This window comes from Anabrus simplex, chromosome 1 (genome assembly GCF_040414725.1).
Source record: "Anabrus simplex isolate iqAnaSimp1 chromosome 1, ASM4041472v1, whole genome shotgun sequence".
Taxonomy (NCBI): domain Eukaryota; kingdom Metazoa; phylum Arthropoda; class Insecta; order Orthoptera; family Tettigoniidae; genus Anabrus; species Anabrus simplex.
The window spans coordinates 139,070,339-139,088,289 of NC_090265.1; the positions used below are offsets into that span (position 1 = coordinate 139,070,339).

General features: G+C 39.5%; 1 protein-coding gene across 2 annotated transcripts in view; it reads left to right on the plus strand.

The window, feature by feature from the left end:
* Positions 1-16,917, plus strand: part of Ipp (inositol polyphosphate 1-phosphatase) — a 57,914-nt gene extending 40,997 nt beyond the window's left edge. The window contains exons 5-7 of one of the 2 annotated variants that reach the window (XM_068225746.1): positions 3,949-4,039; positions 7,368-7,602; positions 16,545-16,917. In XM_068225746.1, the coding sequence (XP_068081847.1) occupies positions 3,949-4,039; positions 7,368-7,602; positions 16,545-16,687 (469 nt within the window). In that variant the 3' untranslated portion in view covers positions 16,688-16,917. Of the gene's footprint in view, positions 1-3,948; positions 4,040-7,367; positions 8,275-16,544 lie in introns of those variants that run through there. The other variant, XM_067139411.2, reaches the window with a different exon arrangement.
* The last annotated feature ends 1,034 nt before the right edge of the window (positions 16,918-17,951 follow it).

The window sequence follows — 17,951 nt, forward strand, 5'->3', positions numbered from 1 at the left end:
TCCTCCTGATGATTGTGGAATCTGATGCAAAATAACCATATTGAATGTACATGAATTATTACAAGTTTCACGGGTAACATGTTGAAGATTGTTGAATATGTTCTGAGGACGAGACTAAAAGAAAACAAAAATGTGCAAAAATACCTCAAGACTTCTATGTACTGACACAATGATTGACAGGAGATGGACAAACAAAAACCAACTATTAAGATCTGTTATACCAGTAAAATAGCCTGACTTTATGAATTAATTTTAAAGTTAGCACGAAGTAGTTCTCAGGGCAATACTGGGTGATTTCTAGCTAGGGCTTGGTACAGGAGGCAGGGTTCTATCTACAAGAAAATTTTAATTAGATTGAATAATATTTTTTTATTCAGAAAATGCATTTCAAAATGCTTACTGTTGATAGTCGCTGTCTTCAATATCACCTTTTGATGACCCGTGCTCCCAGTTCACCAGGCTGAACGGGGCTGGAACACGTTCTGGAAGTTGCCAATATTACGTTGAGATAAGGCCGGAACACCCAGGTTGGTTTGATATGGGTTTGAGTCTTGAACTTTTGACGTTCTGGACGATCTCCAACGTTCTCCGACGATCTCTGACGATGTTGTGGGGTAATCACTCGTCACATAACCTACACGATTGTCCAAATTTACACAGTTGCCCGACACTTTGGTTTAACAGCACTGTTTCATTTAATAGGGTTGGGATATGCCATCGAATTCACTCTTAATCTTGTAGATAGAATTTATAAGTTCACTAAAGATGAAGATGCGGATAGTATCGAGATTGGAAGAAAATAAAGCACAGTTTATGAATAGAAATAATGAAACTGAAAATTGTTCACACACTTGGCACAGTTCGTAGTGATTTTCCAATTTTCCACTAAATAAAGTAGCACTTGACATTGAAAGAAATGTATGACTGCTCTAAGAGTTTATCAAAGACACTGCTGTCAGTCATGCAATAATACTAAACACTTTGACGAAGAACTTTGAAATGAAAAGTACAGTTCATTATTAAGCGCACTTGACCTTAAATAAAATAGGTGACTGTTCGAGAGTTTATCAAAGACACTGTTGTCAGTCACACACAAATAATTTCCACACTGTTCAGAAGAAACAATACACAATTTTTTTTTGAATTGGATATAGAACACAGTTTGAGTTCGGAGTGAAACACTGGTGTCGTAACACACTATTATGGTAATCACTTGCATTAACATCCATGTGAAAGTACGAACACTTTCATAAACACCCTTGTTCATAAATGAAATTATGCTGACTGAGATTTAACAAAATGTCATAGTTTATAGTATAACGTAGTAGTGTCATATTGTAATTAATGACGTGTTTGTTCAGAGGCTGAGTTTCATACAGGCAACGTGGTAATAAACTCAGTTCTGCAAGAAGAAAGTAAGTTATATTGAGAAGTTTCTACATGCGCACAGAATATAAGTTCGACTTGATTGTTGTCACCTAAGTCCAATACACGAGTTGTCATAATCGGAGCTCAAACACGCGCACAGATTATAAGTTCAACTTGATTGATAGATTCAATGTCCATTATAAAGACTTTGTTATACATTAGAGTTCACATGCACACAATTTATAATTTCAACACGACTGTCAGAGTTTAAGTCCCACATGAAGACTTTGAATATTCGAAGATAGCCTCTGTCAGCACTTCGACGAACAGTGCAGCGTGGAGAGTCAGGCTGGACACTCAGCTGTGACTGTCTGATCGGGTCAAGTGAGCTCAGCTTGGGGATCCTATGTCATCAGATAATGTGATCTCTTCGAAGTTGATTATCACGCGAATCCCTCGACAGATTTTCTTGAGATTCACAATTTGAGACATTTATGTTATCGTCTTCAAAATGCCGTATCACTCAAGTCGCTGCAATTATTATTATAGAAGTTTTAAAATTTTTCCACATCGAATGTTCACGAAGGGGTGACGTTCATATCCAGAACATACCAGGCCATGCAGGCTACACGTGGCATCAGGCGGGTAGTCTATCTTGTCCCTGCCGCTACGTCACGCACACAGCTGTCGCTGGCTCGCCTGCTTGCTCCTCCGAACGTAAACAAACCAAGTTCGCTCTGAATGTCTTGCGTGATGATGGAATACAATTAATAGTAAAGAAATACGGCATGTACAGGTCGTAACCGGTACACTGTTTTGACAAGACTCGCAATTCATGGCTTTCATCATAAACTATGTACCTGTAATAAATTTCATAAGCCAAATCTTGAGAGTGAGAGTGTGTTTTTTATGTGAAAAATACTGTGACAAGTATCGTATAACTATTTGTAGCAGTAAAGACTGAATTTCATAATTTGTACTGGCACATTTGTGCACAATTCCAGATATATATATATATATATAATTTATCAAGGGAGATGTTCAGTAGATTTCCAACTTCTTTGAAACCATTTAAGATTATCATAGTTTATTAGCTTCATGTCCCATATTGATGATTCAAATGATCGCAATTATAAGGCTGGCTTTCCCCACCTAATGAATACTTTTATTTATATTAAAGTACTTAAAACATTTTTCAGTACCAGTTTTGGCCTTTGTAATAGGCTATCTTCAGCTGCTGAAGAACCTTCATTTTTGTTAAAATAACATACAGTGTTAAACACTACTTATTCTAAGTTTAATACAGCTTATTTCTAAATTTAAATAATACAATTTTTTTGTGATAAAACTTGCGTCAGTAGAAAATCTAAAATATTCTAAATGTTTGTTTATGAAGTATCACTGGTCTTGATGTTTTATTAACACATTTTTATGATTTCTATATTAAAGCAGGTACATATTGTATAAATGCCCATTTTTGGTGGAACGAATAAATTGAGTTAAAATTTTCATATACTGTAGTTTGAGCACTGTTCGCGGTCAGGTTGTCTTAAGTTTAATGCGCCATGTTTCGGATTAATATGGTGAGAGTGTTCCTTTCTTCGTAATTTGTGATCTGTTGGAAATTTATGATAGCTGTGTCAGAATATCTAAATAGAAGAAAGAAAGAAAAAGGTTTTCTGTTAGAGAATTTCCATGCTATGTGTTGTGAAATATACCGTAAGTGTATTTTACTTACTTTTCTGTTGTCTCTAGTTGATCGTGTATGTGTTTGTCAGGAGCATACTGTGTGCTACCTCTTGTACGATGGGGCTGGCTTTTGTGGCAGTGGAGGGGAAAGGAGCTGGAGCAGAGGGGAGGGCTTGAGGAGGGGTGGGGTAGGAGGGGGTGTGTCTTGTGGAGTCTTAGTTGTGTGTGTCTGTTTCTGTTTATTAACTTTCTTTAAATATTCTTTAAGAGAGGAATGGTGGCATTGAAAAGCATGTTGGTCTTTTCCGTTATTTCGTTGAGATTAAAATTTGGGTTGGCAAATTGGTGCATGTTGATAATAGAATTCCTCGAAGATCCAGTACAGTGAACATGTAAAAACTGTAAAATACAACCGATTTGCTTTCATAGGACAACACATAGAAGAATACAAACATGAATTTTTCAACATTGAAAGCGATATGGAAATTCTAAACATAAATTCTAAGATTCCTTTGTTCAATATCTTTGAGGAATTCTGGCAACCCTGATTAATGTGATTCAATTACAATATTGAACTTTACTCCTGAATGATTGATGATGGTAGGCTACCTAATAATTCTGTTAACATTTTTCATATTAAATCTTGCTTCTCTTCATTAGGTAATAGAGATATTGACATATTGAGTGGTTTTGTATTATTAAAATATAATTTGATACGTCAGAAAGTTACTTTTGCCTTAGAGGAACAATCAATCATTGTTACCTGTTACCTTTCTTCATGATCTTATAATTTAGACTTCAGTCTTGAAGAAAATTGAGTGTCACTGTTACCTTTTCACAAAAGGGAAATTTATATTAATGACTTTTTTTTTTTTTTTTTTTTTTTTTCAGATGGTGTGGAAGGTGTGTATGGGGATTTAGCTATAATGGTGTCAATCATTATTCAATTCCAGAATTGCCAGAGAATCCAGAGGTTCAAAAGGTTAGTTTCCATACTTTCTCTTTTGTCTATAAAATGCTGAACAGCTCATGTGAAAGACAATCAATCAATCAATCAATCAATCAATCAATCAATCAATCAATCAATTAATTAATTAATTTTATTTACTTGGCGTATGATGCTTCATTTGACAATCGTTTGAAATGTATTTTACATATAAGTGTTATTAGAAAAATATAAACATGTTTAAATACATGGATATAGAGTATTTACAGACTAACTAGAAGCTAAACACACACACATACACAACTGCAGGTTCTGAGATTTCATCACAAGCTGATGTCAAGTCCTTCCAGCCAAGTGAGTGCCATAGGGATTACTTGATGTAGCTCCTCCATAGGTCCAGTGAATGCTCGGAGAGGACATTCTTTCACGATGTGGCTGATGGTTTGCACTTCAGCACCACAGTTGCAGGAAGGAGACTCTAACCACCCCCATTGGTGTAGTGCAGAAGCAGTTCTTCCAACACCGCAGCGTATCCTGTTTAATGTAGTCCAGATGGTGCGGGGGAGGTTGAACTCAGGAGGTTTTGCTGTTGGGTCATCAATGTTGATTAGACCATGTGGGTGTAATCTGGCCCATTCTTGCTTCCATGCTTCGTCAGGTCTAAAAGGTATGTCAGTTCCCTGGCCGTCTTCCAGGCAGGTTTCCGGGATTTCAGTCTCGTAACGGCGTTTTCTTCTGCATCCTGGTGGATGGGAAGTGAGCTGTTCATCATCACCTTAGTCCATAATCTGACAAGAGCATTTTGTCATCTGATGTGAGGAGGTTGAATGTGGCTCAGTACGGGTAACCACTGTACAGGAGTGGAGTGCAAGGTGCCAGATATGATTCTCATTGTATGGTGCAGCTGGACATCGACCAGACGAGTATAGGAACTATTCAGCCATACAACAGAACAGTATTCAGCTGAAGAATATACTAGTGCTAAAGCAGTTGTTCGCAGTGAATTCGTATCTGCACGCCATGATGTTCCAGCTAGTCTACCCAAAAGGTTGTTACGACTTTTCAGTTTGGCTGCCAGTTTCTGAAGGTGATGGTGGTAGGTTAGGGATCTATCTAAAGTTACACCGAGGCTTTTGGGGGTAGCATTACACCGCAATGTGTGATTTCTGAACCTGATTGTCGGTTGGTAGTTTGCATTCCTGTTACTGAGGTGAAACGTAGCTACTTCTGTCTTTTGTCACTCGCCACTTTGTGAAATAATCGTCCTTCTTCTCAAGGTCCTGGGATAGGATTTCTTCAGCTTCACTGAAGTCTGCTCTTTTTATGGTGAGGTTGATGTCATTTGCGTAGATGAACTTGTGAGATGTGGTTTCTGGAAGGTCGTGTATGTATAAGTTGAAAAGAATTGGAGACACCACTGAACCCTGTGGCACACCATTGTTGAGTTTGTGGAAACGACTGCGGACATGTTCTGTATGAACCTGGAAAAATCTATTTCCCAGCATATTTTTTATTAGAGTGAAGATCTTGAGGCATCAATCAATCAATCAATCAATCAATCAATCAATCAATCAATCAATCAGTCAATCAATCAATTGATCAGTTGATCAATCAATCAATAAATCAATCAAACAATCAATCAAACAATCAATCAATAAGTCAATCAACGAATCACCGAGCGATTTGGCCATGCGGTTAGGGGTGTGCAGCTTTGAGCTTGCATTTGGAAGATAGTGGGCTCGAACCCCACTGTTGGCAGTCCTGAAGATGATTTCCCATTTTCACGCCAGGCAAATGCTGGGGTTGTATCTAATTGAGGACACAGCCACTTCCTTCCCATTCCGAACCCTTTCCTGTCCCATCGTCACCATAAGACCTATCTGTGTCAGGACAACATAAAGTAACTTGTAAAAAAAAAAAAAAAAATTCAATCAATCAGTCATCGTTGATCTGTATTTATGGCTGTCCCCTGGGTGACAGATTCCCTATCAATTGTTTACCTAGTCTTTTCTTAAATGACTTCAGAGAACTTGTACATTTATCGAACATTTTCCTCAATAAATTATTTCAATCCCTAATTCCTCTTTCTACAAATGTATGTATGTATGTATGTAATTATGTATGTATATTTATCTTCTAGCCTTTAGTCCCCGTATTTTGGAGGTCAGTGTTTCATAAAAAAGTTATTCTTTGTCCACTGAATGCACATCAACACCCATTTTTGTGTCATGAAGAGGTAACTCGTATATTGTTTGGGGATTTTCAGTGGTCCAGTGTTGAGTGTTCTAAGAATTAAGGCACCTACTGAGGTAATAATAATAATAATAATAATAATAATAATAATAATAATAATAATAATAATAATAATAATAATAATAATAATAATAATAATAATAATAATAATGGCGTGTGGTTTCCGGCGCGCGCACGCACTGAGTCCCCGAACCATCGGAATTAACCAATGAAGGTTAAAATTCCGGCCCAGCCGGGAATCGAACCCAGGACCCTTTAACCAAAGGCCAGCACACTAACCATGGAGCTGGACACTTACTAAAGTGAAACCAGGCTTCTTCAGACGAGATCAAAAGTGAAGGATCTGAATCTGCATCATGCACGGATTGTAGCACTGTCCAGCAGAAGTTAACACATTGGTAACGGGCTCCAAATGGAGGCTGCTACCCCTTGTTGACTGGATATTTCAAGCTTGCTAGAACAAATGGGAAATCATGGAAAATCATCTTCGGGGCTACCAATGGTGGGATTCAAACCCACCGTCTCTCGAATGCGAGCTCACAGCTACGTGACCCTAACTGCATGGCCAATTTGCTCAGTTTAAAGTAAATTGTTTGTCAAACTTGCATAGTATTGGGGTAGCATCCGGAATATAGATTAAGAACAATAAATTATAAAGTAATTAATATAAAGAGATTTCCTTGCTGTTAAACATATGTTGGACATTAAAAAAGGCATGAGTCAAGACAATTATGTTGCATTTAATTCACTAAAAAGGAAATATTGCAGTGCTGATGTTTGCAAATTCATATTGCATCACAGATTATATCCATGGACGATGGCATGATCACAACCACCAAGTGTTCGAAAATATTTTTTTTCTATCTCCTGTAATATGTTATTCTCTTGACTCGTGCCCTTTTTTTGACCCTATGGTTGGATTTCCACTTTGATGTGGATCTTCATGCCGTTTGTCATTTGCCACTTGTCATCTGCTACTTGACATTTTGGTGTGAAAACTCACTAAAAGAAGGCAAAGGATTTTATTGGTGTTGAATTATTATACTAGCATACTATAAAGAATGTTTGTGTTATGGTTGTTATATAGAAATTATGTTTATATTTTGAACAGGTGATTGTCCTGAGTTCAGCAGATAGTGCTGTTCTCAAGAATCACTTCACTACTGCTGGGTATACTCTGGTGGAGGCTGCTGGTGCAGGTTACAAATGCCTGTGTGTTGCCTTGGGCAGTGCAGATGCCTATCTGCTGTCCAAAGGTACTACTTTCCGTTGGGATACGTGTGGTCCTCATGCTCTTTTACTTGCTTTGGGTGGAGGCATTGTTAGTTATACGCAAGCCCAGAAAGGTGAGTTAGATTCCATCAGCTATGCTGAAGATGGTAATGCCGTAAAGGAAGATATTGCTGAATGGTGTAACTGGGATGGTATTGTAGCATACCGAAATGAAGAGTTCCTGGTGGAGCTCATTGAGGTTTTAAGAGACACAGTGTAGGTGTGTCAAATGAAACACACTACAGTGTCAGATATAACATTCCTCATTTCTCGATATGAAAAAAGAAAATGTCTTTACCGTGTGAATTAAGTCATCAGAATACTTTTTATTTATATTTTTAGTTTGCTAGAATTTTTTTGTGTTGATTGTAAAGACAATAAGTGTATTGTTCTCATCTCATCTATGAAAGAAAAAATTGAATCTCTGGGTAGTAGAGGCAAATTCATGCTGACTTGCTGAAGGTTAAATATAAAAGATTTATGATGTAGAGATACAGGTGGACAGAAGAGATAACAGTCAATCAATCAATACTGATCTGCATTTAAGGCAGTCGCCCAGGTGGCAGATTCCCTATCTGTTGTTTTCCTAGCCTTTTCTTAAATGATTTCAAAGAAATTGGAAATTTATTGAACATCTCCCTTTGTAAGTTATTCCAATCCCTAACTCCCCTTCCTATAAATGAATATTTGCCCCAATTTGTCCTCTTGAATTCCAACTTTATCTTCATATTGTGATCTTTCCTACTTTTAAAGACGTCACTCAAACTTATTTGTCTACTAATGTCATTCCACGCCATCTCTCCGCTGACAGCTCGGAACATACCATTTATGATATAGATTCCCATAGGGTACCTGAAATATTTGTCTCGAATGAGTAAATTTATAATACCAATATAAATGGTCCGTTATTGGACATTATAAATTTTCCAGCTAACTCATTCCTGGTTGCCAGCGTTTTGCCCCCGTGTGCTAGGTTGGGCTCATCAGTTGGTACCTAGCACACCCACCAAGACGCTGGCTAGTGCATACCATGGAGGCCACAGCGTAGGCTACTTGGAGCCACCAGCAGTGCCAATGCACTAGGAGAGACTTCGTCTCTACCAAAAAATTGATGCCTGCTTGGCCATCAGATGGATGTTGATTCCCAGAGGGTCTTACCAGAGACTTATATGCCCTCTCCTTTACATCCTTACTACAACCCCTAAACACCCTCATAACCATGTGCAGAGGTCTGTACCCTTTATTTACAATCCCATTTATGTGATTACCCCAATGAAGATCTTTCCTTATATTAACACCTAGATACTTACAATGATCCCCAAAAGGAACTTTCACCCCATCAACGCAGTAATTAAAACTGAAGAGGACTTTTCCTATTTGTGAAACTCACAACCTGACTTTTAACCCTGTTTATCAACATACCGTTGCCTGCTGTCCATCTCACAACATTATCGAGGTCACGTTGCAGTTGTTCACAATCATGTAACTTATTTATTACTCTATACAGAATAACATTATCTGCAAAAAGCCTTACCTCTGATTCCACTTCTTTACTCATATCATTTATATATATAAGAAAACATAAAGGTCCAATAATACTGCCCTGAGGAATTCCCCTCTTAATTATTAAAGGGCCAGATAAAGCTTCACCTACTCTAATTCTCTGAGATCTATTTTCTAGAAATATAGCCACCCATTCAAACACTCTTTTGTCTAGTCCAATTGCACTCATTTTTTCCAGTAGTCTCCCATGATCCACCCTATCAAATGCTTTAGACAGGTCAATCGCAATACAGTCCATTTGACCTCCTGAATCCAAGATATCTTTTATATCTTGCTGGAATCCTACAAGTTGAGCTTCAGTGGAATAACCTTTCCTAAAACCGAAGTGCCTTCTATCGAACCAGTTGTTAATTTCACAAACATGTCTAATATAATCAGAAGAAACATCCGTTTCTTTCTATTGTTAGAACTATGTTTTTGTTATATTAATCTCTATATATAAAGAAGCGAACAGCAGCATATTTCAGCCTATTCAAGAACAATGAGAAGGTTATTGTGAGTATGGCTCCTTGGCTGAATCATCAGCGTAGTGGCCTTTGGTTAAAAGGGCTGGGTTCGATTCCTGGTCTGACCAGGAATTTTTACTGCATAAACAGTCAAAATCAGTTATAACAACCCTGAAGGGACTGCCAATCAATGGTCATTATAACTAGGGGCTGGAATTTTAGGTGGCATAAACCTTCACTTTAGGTTTCTTGTATTCTTAAAATAGGTTATTTTAGGTTTTGCCTTCAGGATCAATACAGGCAGCAATAATTTTTTGTTTTCATAGTTCTGTAAAATTTATTTATGTACTTATTTCATAAAAGTTTACGTTTTCATATTCATAAAAACACAGAGAGAATACACTTTACTGTTTCCTTTGTAAGTTATTTTTTGGCATTGCAGTAAATAACAAGGTACATACCCAAATTGTGTGGTGTAAATGATTTCCAGTTGTCACGTAACACATTCTTATATGATGAAAAAGTTCTTTCAGTGGAACACGACATCATTGAAGCGTAGTACATAGATGATGATAATAATAATAATAATAATAATAATAATAATAATAATAATAATAATAATAATAATAATAATAATAATAATCGTATGGCCTCAGCTACCGTGTGCAGACATTTCAATTTGACGCCATCTGGCTGTCTGCTCATCAATTTCGACGTTCCGTTTTACTCTAGACCCACTAGATGGCAGACAGAGTAAACCGGATCTCTCTTGGGCGTCTGTGGCTGAGATTTAATGAATTTTGTCGGGTAAATACCAAATGTATCACCAGAGATCTTTTACATGCCGACATCGTACGACATGGAGTGTCGAATGGACTTTTTTCTGCCCTTCAAAAATCCGACTACCTCTGCCGGGTTTGAATCCGCTATCTTGGGATCCGGAGGTCAACACTCTACCACGGATCCACAGAGGCAGCTAGTAGATAGATGCTAATGCAGCAAACCTAGTACATAGATGCTAATGCAGCAGGTTGTAGGGGCAATTTTCATGAATACTTTTCTCCCTGTAATACTGAATTGATGACTTTCGTATCTTCAAAACCAGGATTTCATTGAAGAATCTTTTGCAGCTTCGAAGAACATGTCACTCCCAATGGCCCAGGTATTTCTCTTCTGGAAACATTGTCAGTGATATTCAGGGCATCTTTGAGTGGCAAGGTTGCACTTTTCAACTGGAGAATAGCTTCTGGTATAAAACAGAAATGTGTCTTAATATATGTTAGGGAAGCGACGAGGGTTGGGCACTCGAACGATTTCTTGGCTTTGGCGATGCAGGAAGCTTCTGTTTCATCCAAGTCATTCACAACATTTTTAATTCCTTCTAAGTGCTCAGCGTAGTAAATAGCAGCAGACAGCCAAGTTCCCCAGCAGGTAAGTATCGGCTCAGGTGGAAGAGGTGTTGCCGGTAGTTTCTCTTTGAACAACTGTATACGTGTTGGGGCTTTTAAGAAAACTTTCTTGACTGAGCAAACCACGCTGTTCACATTACTCAAGTTGCTTCTAATCTCCTCTGCAAGGCGGTGCAGGCCGTGGGCCAAGCATGTAACGTGTAGCATGCTCGGGTAGAAGGATTGTAGAACCTGCCCTGCCTTCAACATGTAGGCAGGCAGCACTGTCTGTCACTAACAAAAGGAACTTACTATCTTGATTCTCTGCTGACCACAGACGCTTCCTTCCCACACCTAGGCACTTCATGTCCCATCGTCGCCGTAAGACCTGTCTGTGTCAGTGTAATGTAAAGCAAATAGCAAAAAATATCTTCTCTTATTTCATCTAATGTCTTCTGGTAAACAGGATCCAAATAATTCTTCCTTGAAGTGGATTCATTAGGTATACTGCGGCCACTGATGTCTCCCAAGAATGTTTTCATGATCACGTTACTTAGCACGTTCCATGGGACGTTTGCAGATACCAACGCCTGACATAGATGAAAGTTAAAGTTATATTCTGGCCTGCCAAAGCATCTCTCACTGTGCTGTTGTTAATTTGTTGTATTCCTTTACAAAGAATTAGATGAGGGTTACCTGGTTCATTTTGATCCAGCATACCTACCACCACATTCACAATGAAGCGACCGCAACTGTCAGATGTGTCAATGACAGAACACCAAATATAGTGATCGCCTATATCTTCTCTTACCTGGCGAGTTGGCTGTGCGGTTAGGGTCGCGCAGCTGTGAGCTTGCATCCGGGAGATAGTGGGTTCGAACCCCACTGTCGGCAGGCCTGAATATGGTTTTCTGTGGTTTCCCATTTTCACACCAGGCAAATGCTGGGACTGTACCTTAATTAAGGCCACAGCCGCTTCCTTCCCACACCTAGGCACTTCATGTCCCATCGTCACCGTAAGACCTGTCTGTGTCAGTGCAACGTAAAGCAAATAGCAAAAAATATCTTCTCTTATTTCATCTAATGTCTTCTGGTAAACAGGATCCAAATAATTCTTCCTTGAAGTGGATTCATTAGGTATACTTTGGCCACTGATGTCTCCCAAGAATGTTTTCATGGTCACGTTACTTAGCACGTTCCATGGGACGTTTTCAGATACCAACGCCTGACATAGATGAAAGTTAAAGTTATCTTCAGGCCTGCCAACTGTGGAAGAAAGAAACATTTGCTTACTATTGCCGATGGACTTATTTCTACTCGCTACGCTAGCCATGTGGGCAGCTGCATATTTATGCTGCTCAAGATGGGATTTCTGCTCACACTGAACCTGAAATGAAGAATCCAAATCCTAAGTACTCTTCAATAAGTGAGCTAGGGTATTGCAATGCAGGTTTTAGGTCAGTTACGGCAAACTCACTTCTTTGGAGCATGCCTGACAGAAGACTACTAGACCATCCGTAGGAAGTGTCCATCTGTAGCAATCCATTTTTTCAATAAATGCAATTTAGGCATTGTTTCGCTATACAACAATTACGGTTAAAAAATATTTCAGAAGCTATTCACCACACACTCTGCTGGCTGTACTCTCTGTGGACGACTGGAGGCGAAACTGTTTACGTTCCCCCTGACCTATCAGGTGCATCAATGAGCCACCAAATGTCACATGTGGAAGCATGGGATGTGCTGCATATAACAGTATTAACCTGAACTATCTCCGTCTTACTGCTTGTAATCGCAGTGGAAATAATTTTACAGTGCATTTCAATGGGGAAATAACATTCTTTATTTCAAGAAGGTAAAACAGCTATTTAGGTTATTTTAGGTGTCAACCCCTCATTCAGGTTATTTAGGTACAATGAAATTCAAGAAGAGTGAAACGGATGAATATATTGAAATTTGTGAATTAAATAGCGAGGAAAAAATAGGTTAAAACCTAAAAATCCAGGCCCTAGTTATAACCAGTAGTCGCAGAAACCGTTGTTTTTTGTTGTTGCTAAAAATGTCATACCTGTAAGTTTTAGGCTGCACACGTGCAGGGTTAATTAACAGAATTATGTTAAAACTTCAAAAAACATTAGTAAAATAAGTACTGTACCTTATTTACAGTAAAGTATTTATGGAATGGGACTGTGAGGAACTTCATTGGTCGGGACATTATTTGTTGTTTGCTGCCTAAACCATCTAAGTAAAAATCTTCAATATCTTTGTGCTCAGATGATCTCGCCCGCTTGATTCTGAAAGAACTTGTTTCGAAAAGAGACTGTATTTTCTCTCTGTCCTTCCAAATTTTAGAAATTGTTTGGTGTGATACATCCAATTCCTTCACAATGCTGATGTTTGTTTCCCCATTTTCTAATCGCTATAATGTATGACATTTTTCATTATAAACCCTTTCTTTTTCTTTGACATCTTCACAGTGATGCTTTCCTTGACTATTTAACAGACAGACTTATTTGAAATCTACAATAATCTTTACATTGTTGTCAGCAACCCCAAAATTCATAAGGAAAATCAACACTGTACATTATAGTCGATACATTCTTCCAAAAATGTGATCAAAATACATCGTTTTATACTATATGTCGTTATAAGCGATGTCGTAATAAGCAATTTTTTAAAATACAGTTTTAATATAGGATTTAGACGGGACCGTTAGATTTCGTATTTATATATCCAATATGTTGTTAAAAGTGTTGTTTGCAGTTAACGGTTTCGATTGTAGTTAATTTCTCTTGCTTGTGGACTGAATGTTTTTGTTTGTCATAATACACATCTCTTCATACAAGACATCACACTACCAATCACCACAGAAACACACAATAGTGAACACAACCCTTTATGTAGGGTTGACGTCAGGAAGGGTATTCAGCCGTAAAACTAGGCCAGGGAAGGTTATTACCATTTACCATATTTAATCATGTTTCAAACACCCTGATTTAAGTTCCTTTCTTATGGGAAAACATTACTTACCTGTATGCAAATGATGTTCCCTTTAGGATCATTTTCATAGTAAATCCATCTGAAAGTGTTGCTCAATACTTTTTTTAAAAAACTTTATGTTGCACCGATACAGATAGGTCTTATGGTGATGATGGGATAGGAAAGGACTAGGAATGGGAAGGAAGCGGCCGTGGCCTTAATTAAGGTACAGCCCCAGCATCTGCCTGGTGTGAAAATGGGAAACGATGGAAAACCATCTTCAAGGCCGGCGACAGTGGGGTTCAAACTCATTATCTCTCAAATGCAAGCTCACAGCTATGCACCCCTAACTGCATGGCCAACTTGCTCAGTAATTTTTGTCTTCTTTGAAATATTTCAATTTTAACCCTCCAAAACAACGTAATAATACACTGAAGAAAATGGAAATTGCAACACCCAGAAGGAGTGATGCTACATTGCTGCAATTGAACATGCAGGACGAGTGTTCAGTTGTGATTTGATGATTACACTTTCAAGTCACTCTGCCCGCAAGTTTGGACAACAATCAATACAGGATGTGCCCACCACGAGCTGCAATACATTGACGAATTCGTCGAGGCATGGAGTCAATAAGACCCTGGATCGCTTCCTGAGGAATTGTGGCCCATGCTTGCTGCACTGCACGGATCAGTTGTTCCAGAGTTGTGGGTAGCTGAGGACGGTTGGCCAGTTGTCGACCCATCATGTCCCACACATGCTCAATAGGACTGAGGTCCGGGGATCTGGCGGGCCATTCAAAGGTTGTGATGTCGTGGAGAGTTTCTTTGGAGATGCATGCAGTGTGAACCCGGGCATTGTCCTGCTGAAACATCCCATTAGCAATGTTCGCCATCATAGGGACAACCATTGGATTGAGTACCCTATCAACGTACTGTCGAGCAGTCATAGTGCCTCAACAAGCACTAATTGTGATTTCACATTAAAGCCAATAGCTCCCCAGACCATAATGCTTGGTGTTGGCCCTGTGTGCCTCTCGACAATAAGATCTGGGCGGCCCCCCTTCCCGGTACATCGGCGCACACAATTCCGGCGATCACTGCAGGCAAGACAAGCGCGATTCATCACTAAAGACGACCCTATGCCATTCATCGACCCACGTCGATTTTTCTCGACACCAGGCCAGTCTTACACGTCGCTGTTGTGGGGTCAATGGAACACCTTCTGCAGGGACGTGGGCTCGTAAGCCAGCTGCACGCAGGCGATTACCAACTGTTTGTTGTGTAACGTGGGGTGCCACAGCTGCTCGAATTTGCGCTGCTGATGCATGGGGTTCCATCCGGGCCATCCGAATGATGCAGTGATCATCTCTCACAGTTGTCTGTCGCGCTGGGCCTGTGCCAAGTCTATGAGTGTGGGTACCTTCATTTGACCACTGCTGCTATACACGTTGTACCGTAGATGCCTGTCGGCCAACACGTGCAGCGACAGTCCTTAGCGATAATCCAGCCTCACACAGCCCAATTATCCGAGCCCTCTCAAATGGCGACGGTTGTTGGTAGCGCGCTCTTCTCTGTCATCGAGGCATGTTTGACGGAGAACACTTCACTGCACAGACTGCAAGTCAACTACGCTACACCAGAGGCCGTATACTGGAGTTGATTCCTCCACAACGAATCACGTGGGGAGACCTGTAGCAACAATCCAATGGGTCTGAAACTTTGATCGTTTACATACCTATATGGCATCGTTCCATATCTTGAAAATCAACACAAACGACCAATGCCTTCATGGTGTTGCAATTTCCATTTTCTTAAGTGTAATATTTCATCCTTTGGTTTTGTTTCTGCATTTAACACCTTCATTCATGGGATTTCTCATTCCACTCTGAATTTTGTCATTCAATAATTCTGAGATGGAAAGAGACTAAGGTTCTGTTTTCCATTAAAAAAAAAAAAAAACCTGAAACTGAATATTTCGGATATGGGATGCAGAACGATAAGTACAGGCTAGTGGTGCAGGGTAAGATAGCACTCCGACACTGACCTGGCTGAAGAAGAACTTCCTTGATGACGAACCTCGGGGACTGATATGCCATAAATATGATTTTAATTTTCCCCACTTTAACCTCAAAAAGAAAGATTGCCATGTTGACTGCCAACCTTTGATGAAGGTAGGACAAGAAGAGAAACTCTTAGGATATAATGCAAGTATCATCATTTATGATGTAGTAGGAATGTTGTATGGTTTTTAGTGCCGGGAGTGTCCGAGGACAAGTTCAGCTCGCCAGATGCAGGTCTTTTGATTTGACACCCTTAAGTGACCTGCGCATTGTGATGAGGATGAAATGATGATAAAGACGACACACACACCCAGCCCCCGTGCCAGCGAAATTAACCAATTAAGGTTAAAATTCTCGACCCTGCCAGGAATCGAACTCTGGACCCCTGTGACCAAAGGCCAGCACGCTAACCATTTAGCCATGGAGCCGGACTGTGATGTAGTTAGCAGTAGTTACTATCCAGGTGGCAGAACTCTGGCATGAAATAGACTGGTTTGAGGGTCTGAAATGATTTCACTGTTACTACTTAAGTCTAGTAAACTGAAATTAGGGTGGTGGAATAAAAGCTATTCCTGTCCTAGGAAACGTTTCTATAAGGATGCCATGGGTTCATGCAGTTCAGATTGGTACCACTACATCCATGATCAGCAGGATATTTGGGGACAGACAAAAGAACCAATCATGGAGCACCCAGTTCTGCACCAAGGAAAACAAATGTTCCTGAAACCAAAGTGCCAAAGACAGAAAAATAGATTCATCCACTTCCCTAAAATAGTGATGGAAGAATAGACCACTGACTAGGAGGTTTTAGGTTCAGTTCCTGGCTCTGCCAAGAATGCAGAAATTTTAGCATGGTTTGATATGGAGTCGTTTGGTCTGTTTAAGCTAATTGGGAACATGCCTGACGTTCTGGTAGATGGAGGACTCGAAAGCAACAAAGTAACTCTACATCATTACAGGTGTCAACTCTACAGACAGCACACTAACAGAAGTTATCATAGAATATCCATATATATCTTCTATTACAGAGGTTATCAGAAATAATCATACATGTTTCTTGCCCTTCATAACTAATGAACAGTTTTGTGGCTTAATTACAATATATATTCTGTTTATAAATTTCGGGCCGATTGCAGAAACAATGACTAATTTTGAGCCCTAGACAGCGTCTACCTAAACAACACCCAAATTATGCACGATGTTCCATTGCATAAACAATATTCAGCCGGTGTTTAACTAGATGTCATTTAAGCTTCAATATTTGTATCTTCAATGCAACTTTTTGCTTGTCGCAACCAATGAAATTCATTGGTACGCACGCCAAGTGTTAGTCAGCTGTCGTCTTACTACACATTACACAATTATGGCTAAACATGAGCATGACTGCCCACCGATAAGTATATCGCTTTAGGTGGAAATGAAATCTCATAATATTATCGAGAGTAAAGCGACACGTCACCGTACAAGGAAGTGTAACTTTGATTATAGTGTTGTTACGATCAGTGTAGTCTAAATAGATAGCATCGGCAAAGGGAAGATGAAATTATAGTACTGTGTAACCAAACGAGTTGTACAGGCCATATAGATGTAGCTTGTGTTCTGGAGACCGTAGGTTCGAAACACATCATTGCCAGCCTTGAAGGTTGTTTCCAATAGTTTCCCCATTTTTACACCAGGCAAATACTGAGGCTGTTATTAGGGCTGTGGCTCTTTCTTCCCTGTCCTTACCTTTTCCATATCATATTTGCCTATCTCATAGTTCTCAATTAGCGCAACAAGTATTACACCCTTCCGGGCTTCGAATGGATGACCCACGCATAAGAATGCCTCCACGTAACGGTGTAAACACCCACGGATGAGATTGGATTGAAGAGCGGGTCGAATTGCCTAACGAGCTTCGAACCGCTCCCCTTCCTACTTTCTGTGCCGGCCCGGCAGCCTGAGCACTTGGGGAAGTGGTACGTTCGAAAGAAAGAAACAAATACTTA